Genomic DNA, 20,203 nt, shown 5'->3' on the forward strand with positions numbered 1-20,203 from the left:
TCCAGGGGAAGGGTTTGGATCACCACACCACCCTACCCCAGACCCCGTGCTGGTGCTGTCTGTTCTGAATCCTCCTGGAGGAACCAGCACTGCGGTTCCCCTCTATTTACACAGGAGGAAACTCCGTTGACTCTGCTTTTTGAACCCGAGTCCTCACCATTCTCCCCCGGGGTTTTTTCAAGCCCTGTGCCACCACAACCTTGGAGACAGGGCCAGTGACAGAACCTGGGGGAAGTTTAGAGTGAGTTTCCCCTACTCAGGTCTTATGTGACCTCAACTACCATCTCCTCTAATCCAGCAGCCACGGAGGCAGTTGCTCTGTATTCCTGAGGAGGAAACTGAGGCTCTAAGAAGGAGACAATCGGCACAGTCCACGTTGGCCAAGTCACAGTGCAGGCCCCATCTGCCTCTGCCACAACCCTGCATGTTCTGGACGGACCTGGCTCAGAGCAGGTGCTCTATGAATACCCACTGAAGTGAACCACAGGGGCAGATGGAAGCAGGGACAGCCACCGCCAGCCTCGGTAGTTTCAGATGCCCGGCACTGTGCTAAGCCAGTCTCCTGTTTCTCAGCTGGTCCCCAGGAAAACGCCCTCAAGTAGGTGTCACCGTCCTCTTTGTGCAGATGTGCAAAAGGGGCGGGGGGCTCTGAGAAGCCCAGTGGCTTTCCCAGAGAGGCACAGCAGGCGCAGAGGTGGGTCCACCTTATTAGTCTAGGATGCCCGACCTCTTCCCTTCCCCAACAGTATTAGGCCCTCACTCAGAGCTAGACGCTGTGCACGGCCAAAGTCTGTATCACCCCCCCCCCCTCAATCACAGTTCAGTGAAACTGTTTACAAATGCAAAAAACGGGGCTCGGAGAAGCAGAGAATTTGTCCAAGGTCATCCAAAGAGACGGAGAAAAAATCTAAGCGGGAGGCTTGAAGGAACGAGTACTGAGATCGTTGGTGGACTCCCTTCCCTTCCGACAGCCTCGACTCTCCGCCCCTTCCCTGCCGGCCCGCAGGCCCCTTTAACCGGGTGGCGGAAGGGGCGGCCGGGCGGGCGGCGCCCAATGGGCTGCGCGGAGCGTCACTTCCCGGCAGCGGGCGGCGAGTGGCGAGTGGCGAGTGTCAGGGGGACGGCCGGCGGGGGCGGGGCGGCCGGAGGAGGCGTTGGCAGCGGGCTCGGACCCACGCGGCGCCGTGGCCCGCCTGGCCTGCAGCGCTCCCACCCCCGGCGGCGGCGGCACGATGCCCTTTGACTTCAGGAGGTGAGTGTGGCGACCCCGGCCACTCGGGAGTTTCCTTCGCGGGCAGAGGGCGCGCCCCGGCACGCCGCGGACCCCTCCCGCCCTGTATGCAAAAGCGGCCCCCCGCCCTGTGCATACCTCGGCAGGCCCCTAGGGACCCCAGGCGAGCCCCCTGCAGCACACCAAGCCACGCCAGAGCCGCGGAGGCCCCCTCGTGCAGAGGGAGACAAATCCACCCACCTTTCCTCCGCCGAGCCCCCTCCTCAGCCTGCCCTGATACCTTGCATTCCCCTCCCCCACACTAGGAAAGAGATTTCCTCCGTCCCCCAAGATGGGAACAGCCCTTACACCCCAGCATCCCTCTCCTCCCTCTACGGAGACTCCTTGGTGGACCCCACCCCAGCTGACAGGTGGGGCAGGGCACCTGGAATGAGCCCAGAGGGGCCTGAGGCCCCCTGCAGCCTGACGGCAGCTGGAGGGTTTTAGGTTTCTGAAGCCTGAGGCTCCCCCAGGCCGGGCAGATCTAGAGGCCTACCCCCGCCCCTCCCCCTCCCCCCTCAGTCCCAGTCCTGTCCTCTGGGTATGGGGGCACCATGGGAAGGGGAGGAGGCGCCTTGGGCAGGGCTCTGCAGAAGGGCCACCAGGGTCTGGCCTTGGCTTTCTGCAGTCACCACAATGGGCCCTTTGTGGGGTCCAGCTGCCTCATGGTCTAGGTTGCATGGGGCATTCTGGAAGCCTGCGGGGGAAGAGATCTCCACCAGAGGTTCCTTTGAGGTGTGGAGTCCCACGGGATGTTCTGGCCTGAGGCAGCCACACTCGTTTTTTGGCTGGGAAAAGAGCAGGGCTTTAATGCAGGGAGGAGCTGGATTAGAATCCTGGCTCTGCCCTTTCTACTGAACAGCTCGGTACATTCTAGAAGTTAGGGGCAAGGGCTCTGGGTTCAGAACTCCTTGTCGCTGCTCGGCTGACTGACCTCAGCAAGTCTCTGAGCGCTCTCAGTTTCACCACCTGCAAATTGGGGCTAAAAATAAGGTCTCCGCTTGTGACGCCTAAGTGCATGAAACACCCTTAACAGAGTCTGGCATGATTTGGAGCTCAGAGATAGGGCATTAGTGGATGGGGCTGTTCTCCAGGAGGGGTTTTTCCACATCCACAAAACAGTGATTAAGATGCCTGTGCCACAGGAGGTATTTCTACACCTCCTCTTATGTGTGAAGGCAGTGTAAAGTGACAGTCTACCCCGGGAGAAAGGCCCTTAGCCTGCCGTGACCCCCATAGCATGGGATATATTGGGGTTTCAGCCCAAAGAGGACACCGGCCTTGGACCTCTTGATTGGCTGACATGGTTTTCCGGCCTGTCCTGGTCACTGATACCAGTTAGCAAATGTTTGCCGGCTTCTTGCCCCTGCCGGGCAGCCCTGAGGCTCGCTGACCCAGGCAGTTTTGAACAAGGAAAGCCCCTCTGATGGAATTCAAGGCCAGTCCTAATAGCATCATAAGAGCTGTGGTGGGCACATCAATCCCTGGTTCCACAAAGCCTCCCCTTTCCCAGGCAGACCATGGAGATTCCTGCCCCCTCCTCCCTCACCCCTGTGTGATTCAGTAGGTTCTGGTGATTTTGAGCTTGCTGGGGAGATTGATGTTTTTGATCTTTTAATCCTTTCTCCCTGCACCTCACCCTTCCGTCTTTCTGAGGAGGAAATGAGGCTCCAGGGATGAGGCCCTTATCTTGGACTTTATGGGTGCTAAATGGGAAAGGTAGACTTGGGTCTCAGGTCACACATGGCTCCCAACCATGTGCTCCTTGAATTGGTGGCTTGGAGGGGCAGGTAAGGGAAGTAAGGAAAATGGGTGAGGCCAGCCCTAGCCTTTGGCCTTGGAAGGGGCCTGTATCAGGCATTGATATTTAAAGAGAGAAACGCTCAGCTCTGAGAAGCTGGCTAGTCTGGGGCTCCCTTGGCATACTTTAGGTTCCTGAGTGCCCAGATGCCAGGGGGCCCAGCTTAACTAGGAAATACCCCCAGGGCTTGGGTTCTCTGTGGAGTGGTGAGAATGGATTCAGTGCTTCACATTTGCACCTTGGAGGATGGCCATGTGTGCCCAGCAAACCTGCACTCTTTAAGCTCTGTGAACTACAAGGCTCAAGGACCTGGGTTCTACAGAAGGTTCTACCATCCCCATGTGCCTTCCTCCTCTTCAGTGTACATTTATCAAGTGTCCACTCCATGCTCAGCCCTCTGCCACAGGCCCCACCGTGGGGAGGTGGGTGGCGTGTGGTCTGGCTCTCTTTGCATTCTGAGAGAAGGGACGAGGGCTTGATGGGGTCCCAGGAGTGGGGGTGTGCGTGAACTGGCACACAAGGAGGATCTACCGCTGTACACATACTTTGGGGTGCAGACATCGATTCCCTTGTCACCTGAGAGAGGGAGTTTTAATCTTCATTTTAAATCAAAGGAGAGGGGAACTCCACCGAGTGGAAGCCGTTTGCTCTGGCCATGCAGTGCATGAACTGGTGGAGCTGGGATTTGAACTCGGTGCCGTTAGCGCCAAAGCCTTAGATCTGGGAGAAAAGGGAGAGTTCGGAGGGGCCCACCATCCTGTCAGCTCTTTTAAGAATTGTGGAGAGTGGAGAGGGTTATACCATGATTAGTCCTCCTCCCCCAGTTCAAGAGCAGGGAGAAAACCGGTCTTCCTGCTCGTGTTCCTCCTCTTAAAGTCAGAAGCAGGAAAAATAGTGCACTCTTGCCCTTCCCTACGGATATTTCTGATTTTCTTACTGCCTGTAGAGCCTGGCGCAACTGAGTTCTGTGTTGTCCTGTCTGTGAAATGGGAGTGAGTAGAGTACCCACCTAAGTAGAACAGTTGAGGAATGAGGCAGTGCGAAAAGCATTTAGACACAGAGTAAGCGCCCCATCCATTTTGGCCGCCATATTTATTTGTGTCATTTTATTTAAGCACCCATCATCTCCCAACACACTATATAATTCACTTAATTATCATGCTGCTTCTCTCTTCCTCCCATTAGTACATGAGCTCCTGAGGGCAGGATAAAAATCTGGCTTCTTCAAGGTTGCATCTCTAGCACCTAGAACTGTGCTTGAGCCAAAGTTGATCCTTGGAGATGCCTCTTGAAATCTGTCAAGGAAGCCATAGACATGGCGTGACTTAATAAGCCAGCTTCAGTGGGCAGATTTTTCAGCCATTAGTGGAGAAATCTCCCCTCTCCACCCTTGAATCTGCCCTTTCTAGATTGTTTTTGGGGTTAAGGAAGGAGGCAGAGCGCAGGGGAGGGAGGCTGAGCTTTCAATGATTTATTGTGTTTGCTTTGCTCTTGTTAAAGTGTTTCGCTAATGGCTGGATGTTGCGGTTGTGGAACTGACCTTGTGACCCACATCCGTGTGTGTTGTTCCCAGTTCCGGCTGGCCTGGGGCCAGTAGCACCTGCTGCCTCCTGCACACCAGCCCAGGGTGGGTGAGGAGGGAAGATAACGGCATCCGGAAGCTCTGTACCCAGGCGCAGTGGTGCTTGAGCACTGCTTTCCGGGAGGTGCAGGTGGCTGCTGTCCCACAGTGGTAGCCCCCATGTTGAAACCTCAAGACCTGGGGGGTGCCGCTGTACTGGCACTGACCAGATGCGCCCTGGGGACCATTGACTTCCCCTGCCGGAGCCTCCATTTCTTCATTTTAAGGAGGGAGTGTAAACTTCGCTGCCTCACCTGGTAGAGTAGATGTAGGGGCAAGTGCGATGTCCCTGCAGTGCAGGATCAGGCCCATAATTTGTGGGGCCCAGTGCAAAATGAAAATGTGGAGTCCCTTTTTGAAAGAGTATTAAGCATTTCAGGACGGCAGCAGCAGAGCATTCAGCCAAGCATGGACACCTCTGAGTGTGTGACCCTGTGTACCTGCACAGGTCCTGCGGCCCTGATGGGCTGGCCCTGCTGCAGGGCCTTGGTTTGGCCTCTACCACTTTTCACTCTGGCCTTCCGAGTGGTCTCTCCCCCTCCGGGATAGCCCAGACCTCCGCAGGACTCCTAGTGAGCTTTCCAAAGTTGATCTGATATTTTCATGTCCTGATTTCAGCCTTCAAATGGGTCTCATTGCTCTGAGGATCCAGTGTGAATTTCTTTTTTTAAAAAAATTATATAGAGATGGGGTCTCGCTATGTTGGCCAAGTTGTTCTTGAACTCCTGGCCTCAAGTAATCCTCCTTCCTTAGCCTCCCAAAGTGCTAGGATCACAGGCATCAGCCACTGCACCTGGCCGAGTCTTAATTCCTTAGGCCCCGATAAGGAATGGGACCCTGGTAGCCCCATCAGTTCCTACACCAAGCTAAGCCCCAGCCACCACAGGGGCCTCTGAGCACAGAGTTAACATTCAGTAGAGAGCAGCTAACATGAATGCCTATATTTCTACTTTGTTGTTTCTTCCAGAAAGAATTCCAAGGAAGCTGACAAGAACATATACTTTACGGCAAGTTTTAAAAAATATAAATAGGGGCCGGGTGCTGTGGCTCATGCCTGTAATCCCAGCACTTTGGGAGGCTGAGGCAGGCGGATTACCTGAGGTCAGGAGTTCGAGACCAGCCTGGCCAACATGGTGAAACCCTGTCTCTACTAAAAATACAAAAATTAGCCGGGTGTGGTGGCACACACCTATAATCCCAGCTACTCAGGAGGTTGAGGCAGGAGAATTGCTTGAACCCGGGAGGCGGAGGTTGCAGTGAGTTGAGATTTTGCCTCTACTCCAGCGTGGCTGACAGAGCAAGACTCTGTCTCAAAAAAAAAAAAAAAAAAAAATGTAGGCCAGGCTCACACTTGTAATCCCAGCACTTTGTGAGGCCGAGGCGAGGTGGGAGGAGTGCTTGAAGATTGCAGGAGTTCAGGACCAAGCTGGCCAACATAGCAAGACCCCATCTCTATGGAAAAAAAAAAATAACTGGGCATGGTGGTGTGCACCTGTGGTCTCAGCTTCTTGGGAGGCTGAGGTGGAAGGATCACTTGAGCCCAGGAGGTGGAGGCTTCAGTGAGCCAGGTTCATGCCATTGCATTCCACACTGGGTAACAGAGCAAGACCCTGTCTCAAAACACACACACACACAGGCTTAAAAATCGGGGCAAAAAGAAAATAAAAATTAGACCAGAGAGAAAATTATGTGAAAAGGTCAGTATTTCGTGTTTATTGAACATTTGCTAGTGCCAGGCACTGTTGTGAGGATCTTACTGTGTCAGCCCATTTAATTCCCCACAGTCCTACAAGGCAGGCACTGTTGTTACCCCACTTTACAGATGAGCCAGTGGAGGTGCCTCAGAGTTCGGAAACACGGTCGTTCCTGTTCCTGGAGCTGGGATTGGAACACTGCCTTTTGGCACCAGAGCTCCACTGTGTCCTGTAGGTTCATCTCTAAAGCTTTCTCTTTTCCATTCACTAAATTCAGAGAGAACTGAGAACTCTTCTAATTGGATTCATTGGATTTCTCTTCGCTAATCCTCACCCAGCAGCGCTCATTAAGAAGCTTAAAGCCATCAACTTTTCCCCCCCAGCCTCATGTAGCCTGACACCTGATTCTGAAATGGTCTTTAAAGACCCTCACGCTGGCTAATGGCATCACCCTCGAGGGGCTCAGTTTTCCCGTGCTGGCCGCTGAGGGTTTTCCAGCTTAGAGCATCGTGTTTACCTGCTTGCTGGGATGTGGAATGAGATGGAATGTGCTCTCCTCCCAAGGCAGTTTGGACTCCTGACTATGGTGCTGTAGTAGCAGGAGACAGGGCTTTAGTCAGCTGTGTCCTGGTTAAGTTGCATTCCCCATCTGGTAATCCTTTCATATTTTATTTGGAGTTACTCCTAGCCAGTTTTCATCAGGCGTGGGTGTGAATAGGGCAGGGATTGAAGAGGGCGTTTGGGGTGAGGCTTACCCGGTACATCTAAATCATTGAGTCTCAACCCTGGCTGTACATTAAAGTCTCTCATCTGATTCTAATGCACAGCCAAGACTGAGGAGAATTGCTCTGAATTGGGAGAACCAATAGGAAGCAGTGCTGAGAGCACCAGGGAAGCCAGGTCGGTGGCGGTGGAGAGCCTTCCCTCGGGAGGCTGGGGCATGGAGTTGCAGTCCCACCCATCACTCCTGCATGACCTTCGGCAAATCTGTTACCCCACCAGTAAAGTGGACAGTGAGGGGCCGTAACTTTCTACTCATATCCTTGCTCTTCAAAGTGCAGTCCCAGATGCCAGCTTCAGCAGCACCTCGGAGCTTGTTGGAAGTGGAGAATCTCAATGCCCACCTGGAATCTGAATCTGTAGTTTAACAAGATCCCCAGGTGATTCATGTATTCATTAAAATGTATAAAGCCCTGGTCTGTATGATTGATTTGACTCAGTGTCCACCATTCTGTGTCTCTCCATGCCGCACTGGCTGCCTCACTAAGGGCTCTGAAGAGTCCAGCACTGAACGAACCAGTTATTTGGTTCGGCCCAGCATTGCCACATGTATAGACTCAGATGCCCTGTTGTTTATGGAGCGGCTAGGACCATTTCTCAAAACACAGTTTGGGAAACACAGCCCTAATTGATCCTTTAAGGAAGTGGCAATTAGCTTAATTGTCTGTTGTCAACTTTAACTTTTAGGTCTATTAACTTAATTACATTGATTGTGTATGTGGCAAAATTACAGGACAGGAAAAAAACCTCCAACGTTTGGCTGTATTTGTTTAAAAAAAAATCTTGACCCACGGGAGAGGCAGGGTGAACTCAGGGTTCCCTGTTACAGCCAAGAGCCAGGGGACATACGGGGCCCTTTACAGATACCTCCTCTCCCTCTGAGTGGGCATGATCCTTCCTGTTTTATGTCCAGGGAAACTGACCCTCAGAAATACTGGGTCACAGCTGGTGCATCTGACAGTGTAATCCTCATGCCCTGGACAATTAGCCTTCCTCCTGGCACCTGCCAGGCAGCACAGCTACACAGGAAGGAAGATCCGCTTGAAATGGACAAACCATTCTGTTTCTCCAAAAGGTGGGAACCCTATTCGAGATGAGAGGCCTGGCTGTAATTACAGTTAGTATAGTCAGAGGACCCGGATGTCCCTGATGTACTAAGGACTGGCGTTGTGATAGCCCCTCCATACATTAGCTTTCCTTTCCCAGATTCTGGTCTGGGTCTTGAATATCTTTGGAGGAGAAGTAATGCTTATCTTATTAGCAATGCCTTACGGCCCTTCAGCTTGTAATGTCTTGAGCACTGGGCTAGGCATGTCATTGGACTTATAAAATCACACTGGCCTTACAGACAGACACAATGATTCGTGATTTATTTTCTTTGTTTTATTTTTAAAGTTAGCATATGATAAAATTAATGTGTGTTTGTGCACTGTTCTATGAAATTTAAGATTTACCATGTAACCACCACCACCATCCAGATACAGGACAGCTCCATCTCCATCACCCCTCACATCTCATGCTGTCATGCTGTGGTCACACCATTAATGTGGTTATTTTTTGTGTGGTAAGAATACCTAACATCAGAGCACCCTCTTTTTTGAGACAGAAATTCGTTCTTGTTGCTCAGGCTGGAGTGCAATGGTGCAATCTCGGCTCACTGCAACCTCCACCTCCCGGGTTCAAGCAATTCTCCTGCCTCAGACTCCCAACTAGCTGGGATTATAGGCATGTACCATCATGCCCAGCTAATTTTGTATTTTTAGTGGAGATGGGGTTTCGCCGTATTTGCCTGTTTTAGATACTTCATGTAAGTGGAATCAAGCAGTATTTGTCATTCTGTGTCTGCCTTATTTCACATGACATAATGCCCACCAGGTTCATCAGTGGTGTCACAAATGACAGAATTTCCTTTTTTAAGGCTGAGTAATATTTCAGGGTGTATATATACCACATTTTCTTTGTTAATTTGTCCATTAATAGACATTTCGGTTGTTTCCACATCTTGGCAGTTATGAATAATGCTGCAGTGAGCATGGGCGTGCAGATGTCTTTGAGATCCTGATTTCAGTTCTTCTGGATAAATACCCAAAAGTGGGACTGCTGGATCCTATGGTAGCTCTATTTTTAATTTGTTGAGAAATCTTCCTCCTGTTTTCCATAGTGGCTGCACTATCTTACCTTCCCACCAAGGGTGTACAAGGGTTCCTTCTCCCCACATCTTGCCAACACGTCTTTTGTTTTTCTGGTAATAGTCATCCTAACAGGTATGGAGGTGCTATTTCATTGTGATTTTTATTTGCATTTCCCTGATGAATGGGATTTTGAGCATCTTTTCAAGATCTTGGCCATTTATATGTCTTGTTTTGAGAACTACCCATTCACATATTTTTGTGCTTTTTAAAATTGGGTTTTTTTTTTGCCCGGGCATGGGGACTTATGCCTGTAATCCCAGCACTTTGGGAGGCCAAGGTGGGTGGATCACCTGAGGTCAGGAGTTTGAGACCAACCTGGCCAACATGGAGAAACCACATCTCTACTAAAAATACAAAAATTAGCTGGGCGTGGTGGCATGTGCCTGTAGTCCCAGCTACTTGGGAGACTGAGGCAGGAGAACAGCTTGAACCTCCGGGAGGCGAAGGTTGCAGTGAGCCGAGATTGTGCGACTGCACTTCAGCCTGGGTGACAGAGTGAAACTCCGTCTCAAAAATAAAATAAAATAGGGGTTTATTTTTGCCACTGAGTTTAAGGAGGTGCTTATATATTCTGGATATTAGCCTCTTATCAGGTATGTGGTTTGCAGATGTTTTCTTTATTAATTCAATTCTTAAATGGGAAGCCAAGGCACAGAGCTGGAATGGGAATGGCCCGGGACACAGCTGCTGAGGTGCGGGGCTGGGATCCCAGAGCCTGGCACCTCACACGGTGCTATCCTGCCTTGCTGATTTTTCTTCCTGTTGATTTTTATTATTCTTCACTAGATCTTCTCTCCCCTCCAACTTTCACACCAGGAGTTACCGACATATAGAATTTACATAGAGTATCCTTTGAGAACTTTGAGAAACCCTGGTGATATTTGGCTGTGTTGATGTCTTGCGGGGTCCAAGAGTATGTTCATGGTGTGCAGAAAGTATCTCCAAGTCTTCAGGGGAAAGTCGTATGTAGCGGTCCAACCCTGGCCACCCTTTCCAAATGGCCTTCTACCTTGCACACCCCTCTGGGGACTGACCACAGGTCCCCTGGGGAACGATATCAAGTGCCTTTGGAACTGACCCTCACGTTGCACTCATTCGGCAGAGCTCTCTGGATTGAAATCCCTTCCTCAGTGTTTACCAGCTTTGGACCCAGGACAAGACACTTTGCCTCTGCAAGCCTCAGTTTTCCTCATCTGCAAAGTAGGGTGTTCATACTTTCTTTGCAGGGATTTTGTGAGGGTGAGATGAGCTCATGTGGAATGTAAGACAAGTGTACTTGGAGGCGGGAGGACATTTCCCTCCTCTGCCTTTCCTGGCGGCACAGTCCTGTGCACCTCGCTGAGCCGTGACAGATGTCAGTGGTGGGTCTTCTGGTAGGTGGACATGGTAAAACCAGGGCCTCCGGGGTTTGCAGGGCACAGATGCGATCACATGGGGACACCTGGGATGGCCAGACCCAGAGTTAGACCCCTCTCCCTTTGTGGTACCCACACGGCCATAGACGTTAAACACCAATCTGTGGTAAGGGAAAAAGTGGCCAGAGGGTCACACACTCAGGCGCCCCCATGTATCAGCAGGTACCTCAGTAGGTGATTGGGCAAGATGTGGTCCGTGGCCACCTGGAGCGCAAGGCCCTGTAGGGAAGGGACAGCTGTCCTGCAGCTCTGTTGCTTACTGCCTACAGATGCCCTGATTTTTCAAGAGACAGTCAAAATCTGATAAATTGTGTGAAAATGGTTGGCCACTGATCCCAATTTTATTTCTGTTAAACACCAAACAAATCCTTCTGAGAGCTAACGATGGCCTGTGACAGGCAAGGTGCTGCCTCTGTGTCGCACATGGCAGTGTGACCAGGACAAACCCGGGGTGGGCAGGACCTTGGGTTCCTGGGAGGTGGCCTGGTGGGTGGGCGTGGACTTGAGGCTGGAGGCAGAGGAGTGAGGGACTCACAAGTCAATTGCTTTGGGCACAGGCAGTCTCGGGGGCCCATCCCACACTAAGCCCCGTCCCACCCTGGACCTGGCCTGACCCTAGGACCTTGATTCCTTCAGGTGTCAGCTGGGGCTCCCCTCCTCTGATTGTGCAGGAATGGCACCACCGGCCCCTGCCACTGGACCTGCTGGCCTCTTTGCTGGTCCGAGGGCTGGCCCAGGTCCCTTTAGAATGACACACCCTTTCTCCAGATCCTTCAATATCTTCAGCCCCTGGGGTGTCTGTCAGGTGACTTCCCAGGGCTATGCTGTGACAGCAGTAGGGCCCACAATAGTCCCTACTTATCGAGTGCTAGACTAAAGGCTTTTCTTGGATTCCCTCAGTCCATCCTCAAGTCTGGTAGGAGCTGTTTCCCATTCCCATTTCCTGAGGAGGACGCAGAGGTATAGAGCGGGGACAGGACTTGGCCGAGGTATCACAAACAGCGGGTGACGCAGCTAAGACCCAAGTGCCTGTCTCCAGGCCGAAGCTGGCTTAGCCGGTTTCATGCCCCAGGAGGGGAGGGTTGTTGCCTTGATTTTCTTGCAACCCCTCCATGGATACCCCCCATCTACTCAGTTGTGTTTACAGTCTGTTGCCTTGGGAGCAACGCACTGTAGAAGTCGAAGCCTTGGGGGCCCTGGTTGCTGGAGAGGAGGCCGGGCCTGGTGACCGTTTCCTACCACCCTGTGCATCTGTGGGCAAGAGATGATGCTGAGCCCCTGCCGGGGGAGTCAGGAGGAAATGCAGCACTGCCTGTGGGCAGCGGGCAGGGCTGGTCATCTTGCCGGAGGACGCTCTGACCAGTCCCCAGGTCCCCTGTCCACAGATCAGGAGCAGGCTGGGCCATAGAGTCATCTGTTGGTTGAACACATGGATTGAAGGCCTGTGTGCCAGGTATCATTCTAGCAACTGGGGACGTAGTGCTGAGCCAAACAGACAACCCCAGCTCTTCAACTCATGATTTAAAATTCATGCTTTAATTCTGGTATTTTGCTTCTCTCTTTTAACTAAATACACTTTTTATTTTGGAATAGTTGAGATTTACAGAAAAGCTGCAAAGCTGGTACAGACACCCTACATCCATTCCGCGAGGGTCCGCACCTTCCATTACCACATTCTCACCACTAAGAAGCTGACCTTTGCTCATGAATATTCTCTAAACTCTGTGCTTTATTTGGATTTTGCCCATATTCCACTGATGTCCTCGTGGCACCCCAGGAGCCCATCCAAGGTCCCACATTTGCATTCAGAGCCCGTGTGTCCCCAGGCTCCTCTGGGTGGGGGTAGTTTCTCAGTCGGTCCCTGTTTTCTATGACCTCGGCAGCCTTGAGGAAGACAGTCCAGGCATCCTGTAGAATGTCCCCAGCCTGGGTTTGTCTGATGTTTCTTCCTGATTGGACAGGGTTATGGTTTTGGGGAAGCATCTCCAGAGGTGAAGTCCCCTTCTCAGCACATCCCATGGGGGTCCATGGCATGCACTTGACCTCTCTGGTGATGTGGGCCTTCAGTACCTGGTTAAGCCCTCATTTGGGTTGGTGGTCTTTCTCCCCCTCCCGCAACCCCCCGCACCCGCCTTTCCTGTAAACTGACCCTCCTGGAGGGAAGTGGACTGACTCCCAGCATCTAAAATCCCTTGTGTGATGCTACGTGACTTAACAGTGCCTCTTTCTGCACTGTCTGTGCAGGACGCCCAGCACTGGGTACTTTGACTCACTTCTGAGCCCAGCAGCGTAAGATGGGGCAGGAGCAGGAGCTTGTAAGAACCCATTGTCCTGCCCGGCCTGCCCCTTGTGCCAGGCTGAGGTCAGGCCGTTCACAGTTCTGACCTCGTTTCACCGTCATTACACACCTGCAGGGTGGGAGGAACTGTCTTGGCTCTGAGTCGGGAGAGGGCAGAGCTAGGGTTGCAGCTGATCTGGGCCCCCACTCCACAGTCTTTGGGTTATGCCCTGTGCCCTTTGTAAGAAGAGCCAATAAGAAGAGCTATAGGAACCATGTCATAAGAGTAACCTTCAAAGGACTAGGAAGTTTTCTCCTGGCACAGGGAAGTGTTTTAAGAGGTGAGCGTGAGACTTGACCCAGAGTCTTTTAGGCCCTTTACGTGTGGTGGGCCTGTCTGGAGCTCATTGCTGTGGATTCCGGAGGTGACTCTTGACTGCCGTAAGGACTACATAAGTTTGCCTCTGAAAAGCCGTTAGAACTGTGCCTGGCATCTGTTAGGTGCTTGGTATCTGTTCGTTACAGAAAAAAACACCAGGATATCCAGGCTGTCAGAGAAGATTTATGGATGGGTAGGAAATTGGACTAGAGATGCCTCCTTTGTGTTAGCCTGAGTCAGCTAATTCCTGTAAACAACCTGCAAATCTCAGTGTTGTCATGCAACATGCATTTATTTTTTTGCTCAGTGTAACTTATGCTGGGACTTGATGACTGCTCGTGAAGTCCCAGCAGAAGATGGGGTGCTCCGCTCCCCCTGGGTACTCAGAGGCCTTGACTCCTTCCGTCTTCTGGCTCTGTCCTCCTCTGGGGTATGCTAGATCCTCTCCTTGGCCTGGCAGTGGTGGGGAGAGAAAGGAGGATGGGGACAATTGGGTGGCAGGTCAAGATGTGGGGCCATTACTTCTGCTCACACTCCTTTGTCCAGACCTCAGAGACCTGGTCACACCTAACTGCAGGAGAGGTCAGCAAATACAGTCTAGCAGCGAGCCCAGGGGACCAGGAAAGAAAGGGCTTTCATGAGCACCTTAATAAACATGTCTCTACCATGGTAACTGAAGTCAGTGGTTTTCACCCTTCCACTATTCTGCTAATATCATCATGATTTTTGGCAGATTCCTGAACAGCATATATACACACACACACACACACACACACACACACACACACACACACACACACACATACACACATATATTTGTTGTTGTTGTTGTTTTGAGAGAGAGTCTTGCTCTGTTGCCAGGCTGGAGTGCAGTGGCGTGATCTTGGCTCACTGCAACCTCCGCCTCCCAGGTTCAAGTGATTCTTCTGCCTCAGCCTCCCGCGTAGCTGGGACTACAGGTGCACACCACCACACCCAGCTAATTTTTGTATTTTTAGTAGAGACAGGGTTTTGCCATGTTGGCCAGGATTGTCTCGATCTCTTGACCTCGTGATCCGCCCGCCTCAGCCTCCCGAAGTGCTGGGATTACAGGCATGCGCCACTGCACCCGGCCACATGTGTTATTTACTTAATAATTTTTCTTTGAAGTAATCAGTTTTTGAACCTAACACTTTTATTGCTGAAAGGTGACCTTATAACATCTTTGAAAATGGAAAAGCAACATCACCTGCTATAAATTGATACACATAATTGCAATGTGTTTTGTTCTCACTAGCTTCTGGTGCCTGGTGAAGTTGCTGGGTCTGTTAAAAAGGAGATACTAGCGGGCCGGGCACCGGTGGCTCACGCCTGTAATCCCAGCACTTTGGGAGGCCGAGGGGGGCGGATCACGAAGTCAGGAGATCGAGACCATCCTGGCCTACATGGTGAAACCCCGTCTCTACTAAAAATACAAAACAAATTAGCCAGGCATGGTGGCGGTCGCCTGTAGTCCCAGCTACTTGGGAGGCTGAGGCAGGAGAATGGTGTGAACCCGGGAGGCAGAGCTTGCAGTGAGCCGAGATCGCGCCACTGCACTCCAGCCTGGGTGACAGAGCGAGACTCCGTCTCAAACAAAAAAAAAGGAGATATTAGCAAGTGCTAGAGAGAGGAGGTGTTGAAGACATAGTAGTACTACCCTGAGACTTTCTCGTTGATATTCTGAGCATGCTCAAAAGAGAGCTGAACAGGGAATAACTTTTTTCACGGTGAGATCTGATGTCATTTAACCACCAGGGAATTGGGGTTCATTCCTTTTTTCCCTCCATCAAAAATTTATTGGAGGGATTCTGGGGAAAACAAGACAGACACTGTTTCCACCTTCCTGATGATTCCAGGCTGTTGGGGAAGATGGGCAGAACAGCAGGGAACAAATCATTGCCCAGGTGCTTATTTTCCGTTGTGATGAGTGCTGAGGAGGAAGGAAAAGTAGATGCGATGATGGAGAGTTTACAGAGAAGGAGCTAACTGGATTAGCTTGGCTAACTAGTACTCTTCCTCAAAAGAAGATCTTCCCAGACCGCCTCTTCACCCTAAGCTGGGTCACTTGCCACCCCTTTTCTGGCCGCACCTTTCTATGACGCCTAGACAGGTCCTTCAGATCACTTGGCACAATTAGCACGGTTGCAGTTGTTTATGCAGTTTGTCATCTTATGTCTGTCTTCCTTGATGGAGTCTAAGCTCTCGAGGGCAGGGGCCATATCTATTTGTTCATCACTGGATCCTGGTGCTGAGCCAGGGTCTGCACACTGTCGGTAGTCAGTAAATATTGATTGAATGAAGTAGAGAGACAGGGAGGAAGGGTCCAGCTGAGACCCTCCTGCAATGTGGCACAGGGGTTCACCTCCACAAGGATGGAGGACTTCATTGCCATATCCCTTTGTGTTTGGAAAATGTTTCTAGTTTTCTCCTAAGCGCATCTGAAAGAATTTATTTTGACTGAGTCCCGAGGAATTGGGAAGTCAGACATTACTGAGGCCCTGCCTGAAGGAGGGGGGGGTGGCCCACTACCTGTCCTGATGGGAGGCCACCACATGCCACCTCCCCTTGCTTGAAGCCGTGTTAGTCCCCAGAACAAGAGTCAGGCAGTCGGGAGGGAGAAGACACCTGACATTCCACCTTCACTCCTGCCTGGGCGTCATTGTAATTATTCCCATTTTGAGGAAATGGAGACCCAGAGAAGTTGCAGACCTGGCTCAGGGTCATACCTCTGGCAAAGTAACAGACCGAAGCCCTAGCTCTACTTTCTGACCCCCAGAAAGTGATGCTTTCAGTTAGTGCACCTAACCCTGGAAATCTTAGTTGCCTGTTTTTGAGTTGAGCAACTGTGCTCTTTCTAGCAAACTGGCCGGTTTGCCTTATCACCTGGGGCCCTGTGTGGATCCAAGCGAGTCGGATTCAGGTGGCCTGGGAATCTGCATTTTCACCAGTGTCCTCAGTGATTCTTAGGGTCAGGCAAGCTGGGGAGACCCTGAATAAGGGTTCCCCCATTATGTTCCCAGTGTGACTCTGGAACTGGGTACCACAAATTTTTGTTAACCTAGTAATGACCATCACAAAAGCGAGTGACAGGACTAAGACTTCAGGAAACCTTTGAAGATGTGTGTGCATTAGGGATCATTGTTTTCTCTGCAGATGAGGAGCTGAGGCTTCGGGGGGTTGAGAGTTAGGGGTCACACCTGTGGGAACACAGCTTTTCTGAATTGGAATCCCGTACCTTTTCCAGCTGATGGCAGGAGTCATATGTATCTTGGTGAATGTCAGGTCCTCACATACCCTCAGTGACAGCAGCTGTGGATCTCCTGTCTGTCCTGGTGCATAGCACAAGACCTCACCCACGCTGTCTGCACTCAACTTGTTTCTGGAAGGCAGGGAGGAAGGAAGCTGCCAGTGCTAGACATTTGCAGGGAACAGGGGTGAGTAGGTGGTGATAGTAGAAGTGAAAACATTCCCTGAGCATCTCTGGGGTATCAGGAGCAGTGCTACAGACTATAAATATCATCTTCTTCAGTTCTTACCCATGAAGTTGGGGCTTTTATTTGTCTCATTTTACAGGTGAGAGAACCGAGGTGGAGTGATCTGATCTAGTGCTGGGTGTGTGTCAAAGCCCTGGGCTGATTAGAATTAGTAAATACAGAAGCTAGAGGGGTCCCGGGATGGGTTCACTGTCACCCTGATGTACCCAGCAAGCCAGGTGGCAGGAGCTGGTTCCACCTTTCGGGCCTGCCTGACTTTCCCCAGTTTGGCTTCCGTTGGCCAAGCTGCAAAACTGGGTCACACTCGAAGCCAGGTGATTGGTCAGAGCTGAGTTAACCCTGAGTCAAAGGAGGGCATGAGAAGGTTCGCCTACCCGCCTCCTCCCTGCCGCGCCCCACCCCACCCTGGGCCAGGCCCCTCACAGTGGAGCCACACAGGCACGTCACCCTGCTTGGGCCTCCGCCTGCCCCACACTCACCGGAGCATGACGAGTCAGCCACCCGGGATTTGGCTGTTCTAGAGGCACTGTTCCATGCTGCCAGGCAGACCTGGGACAGCTGGGCTGAGGGCTCAGGGGAGTAGAGGGAGGTGGACACAGTGTAGTGCGGAGAGACCTAGGGCTTTGGAGTCTGGTGGACCTGGGTGCTGGTCCTGGTGCTCCCACCCACTCGCTGTGTGTCCTCGGGCAGCTCACTTCACCTCTCTGAGTCTGTTTTCTGATCTACAAATGGGGATATAACCCTGACCGCAAGCGGTTGCTGTGTGGAGTTAACAAGAGCCCCTATAGCCCTAGGTCTTATTTCAGGGTGGGGCCCCTCTTTTCTTCCTGCATTTATGAAACTTCCTGACACATTTGGTCTTCTAAAGCAGAGGGTGCAAACTGGTGGCATCAGAGGTTGAGTTTTGCCCACAAATGTGATTATTTGGCCCTTTTAATTTAAAAAATTTGAATTTTATGCCAGCATTTTTGAATGAAAATATTTCACATAAAAATTTGGATTTCCAGCTGGGCACAGTGGCTCACACTTATAATCCCAGCACTTTAGGAGGCTGAGGCGGGCAGATCACTTGAGGCCAGGCGCTCGAGACCAGCCTGGCCAACACGATGAAACTCCATCTCTACTAAAAATACAAAAATTAGCCGGGCGTGATGGCATGTGCGTGTAATCCCAGCTACTCAGGAGGCTAAGGCACAAAAATCACTTGAACCCAGGAGACGGAAGTTGCAGTGAGCCGAGATTGCGCTACTGTACTCCAAACTGGGTAACAGAGCGAGACTCCATCTCTAAAAATAAATTAAAAATCCAGGTGCAGTGGCTCACATCTGTAATCCCAGCACTTTGGGAGGCCGAGGCAGGTGGATCACCTGAGGTCAGGAGTTCAAGACCAGCCTGAGCAATATGGTGAGACCTGTCTCTGCTAAAAATACAAAAATTAGTCGGTGTAGTGGCGTGCACCAGTAGTCCCAGCTACTCAGGAGGCTGAGACCGGAGAACCACTCGAACCCTGGAGGTGGAGGTTGTGGTGAGCCGAGATTGTGCCGCTGCACTCCAGCCTGGGTGACAGACCAAGACTGTTTCAATAAAAAATAAAATATAAAAAAAATTGGATTTCCAATGCATCTGGAAAAATGGACCTCAGTGGCCACATGGCAGCCCAGGGCTGTTGCTGGGCAGACCTCTTGGACCTTAAAGCACAAGATGTGAGAGCCAGGATCAGGTTGCAGGGCCTAGCCAGGGAGTGGGGGTGTGGTCACCTCAGGGGCTTCAGGTGCCCGGGGACCCCTCTCAGACATGAGGAGGGTCTTCCAGTGTGACTGACTTAATTCCACCTAGTGAGGAGGTGGCAGTTAGAGTCTGCGTGCCCAAGACAGGCTCCCTGGGTAAAAGGACTGCGCTTACTGGCTCCTTGGGCCAGTCACTGACTTGTCTGTGCCGCTTTCTCATTTGCAAAACAAGAGTAACGGGCTGTTAGTGTGAGCGCCCCGACACATGGTCAGCACCCCACTCATGTCAGCAGCTCATATGAGTCCATCCCAAGTAGGAGATTTGCCCGAGATCTTCTTTAAGAGATGTCTTTCTAAAGATTCCTGGAGAGATAGGCCTGTGTCTGGAAATCCCAGGCTCTGACTGTGATCAGGCCTCCGCCTGCCAGTAGGTGAGCCAGCCGGCACGAGACCGCCAAAGCATCGGGTGCATTGCCAGGTGCATTGCCATCATTTGGTTGGGAGGGAGTGGCAGTGTTGCATTTTTTGTGCCCCCACTTTGAGCCCCATGCTTAAAGACACCATCAAGGCCACCCCCTGATGGCCTTGGGAATGGATAGAGCTGAAAAGAGTGAGTCCCAGAGGCAGCTTTTCGTTTTCCAAAACCCGGGCAGGGTCTGCCCAGGTGCCCTTTGTCGGCTCGTTAGCCTGCAGGAGCTGGTTTCTGCTGGCTGATGTGAAGTCAGAGAGGTCTCCTGGCTCTCACTCAGACGCTTCCTCATACGGTCTTCTTAGTGGGCTTCATGCTGACAGTGGATGCCAGGGACCCAGGCAGGGAAGTGTCCCTTTTGAAAGGAGCCACTGGCCTTTGGGAAATAGTAGAGACCAGTGATTAAGAGCTTGATCTCCAGAGCCCCTCATTAGGCCGTCAGTGACATGAGAACAGAGACCAGCTCAGCCTTGTTCACTGCCAGGTCCCTAGGGCCAAGGACACTGAGAGTCCTTTTTTAAAAAAAGTGTTGAATAGTAAATGAGCAGGGTCTTCCTCTTGTGTCTGAACCTCAGCTCTCCTACTTGAAGCCTGTCTTGACTTGCCAACAACTTACTGTGTCATCAACGGGGATGGTAATGGTACCTTCCTCCCGGGGGACAGTAGAGTGTCAGTGAGATAACATGTACATCACTCAGCATGGCACTCAGCCATGGGACATGCTCAGCACATGTGGCTGTGTTGACTGTTTGGTTTGCACAGGTATTTCTGTGTGTGGACCTTGACACAGGTCCCACACAGGACTCTGGCCCCATGGGTGACGGTGTTACAGCTGTCCTTTTGGAATCTTCACCTCACCTAAGCTCGCTGGCAGTAATAGCCCAGAGGAGAGAGGGCATGTGGATTTGGCCAAGGGAGAGAATCTCTGGGGAAAGTCACCTGTTTGTCCAAGAAGCGCCTATGTGTACGTGTAGGTGTGAGTGTGCAGATGTGTGAAACTGCGTGTTCTTGCCTTTGCTGTGGACTCACAAGGTGGTTTGCCACATGCTGTTGTTGCCTGGA

General features: G+C 51.6%; 1 protein-coding gene across 11 annotated transcripts in view; it reads left to right on the top strand.

Annotated features, from left to right (window-relative positions):
- Positions 1-1,073: 1,073 nt before the first annotated feature.
- The window catches only part of ERGIC1 (endoplasmic reticulum-golgi intermediate compartment 1), a 119,524-nt gene continuing 100,394 nt past the window's right edge, over positions 1,074-20,203 (top strand). For all 11 annotated transcript variants that reach the window (XR_012414342.1, XR_012414346.1, XR_012414343.1 and 8 more), the window contains exon 1: positions 1,074-1,252. Coding sequence is in view for 1 of the 11 variants with exons in the window: in XM_005558535.3 (XP_005558592.1) it covers positions 1,233-1,252 (20 nt within the window). In the remaining 10 variants the exon portion in view is untranslated. The remainder of the gene's footprint in view (positions 1,253-20,203) is intronic.

The sequence above is a fragment of the Macaca fascicularis genome, chromosome 6, assembly GCF_037993035.2.
Source record: "Macaca fascicularis isolate 582-1 chromosome 6, T2T-MFA8v1.1".
Taxonomy (NCBI): domain Eukaryota; kingdom Metazoa; phylum Chordata; class Mammalia; order Primates; family Cercopithecidae; genus Macaca; species Macaca fascicularis.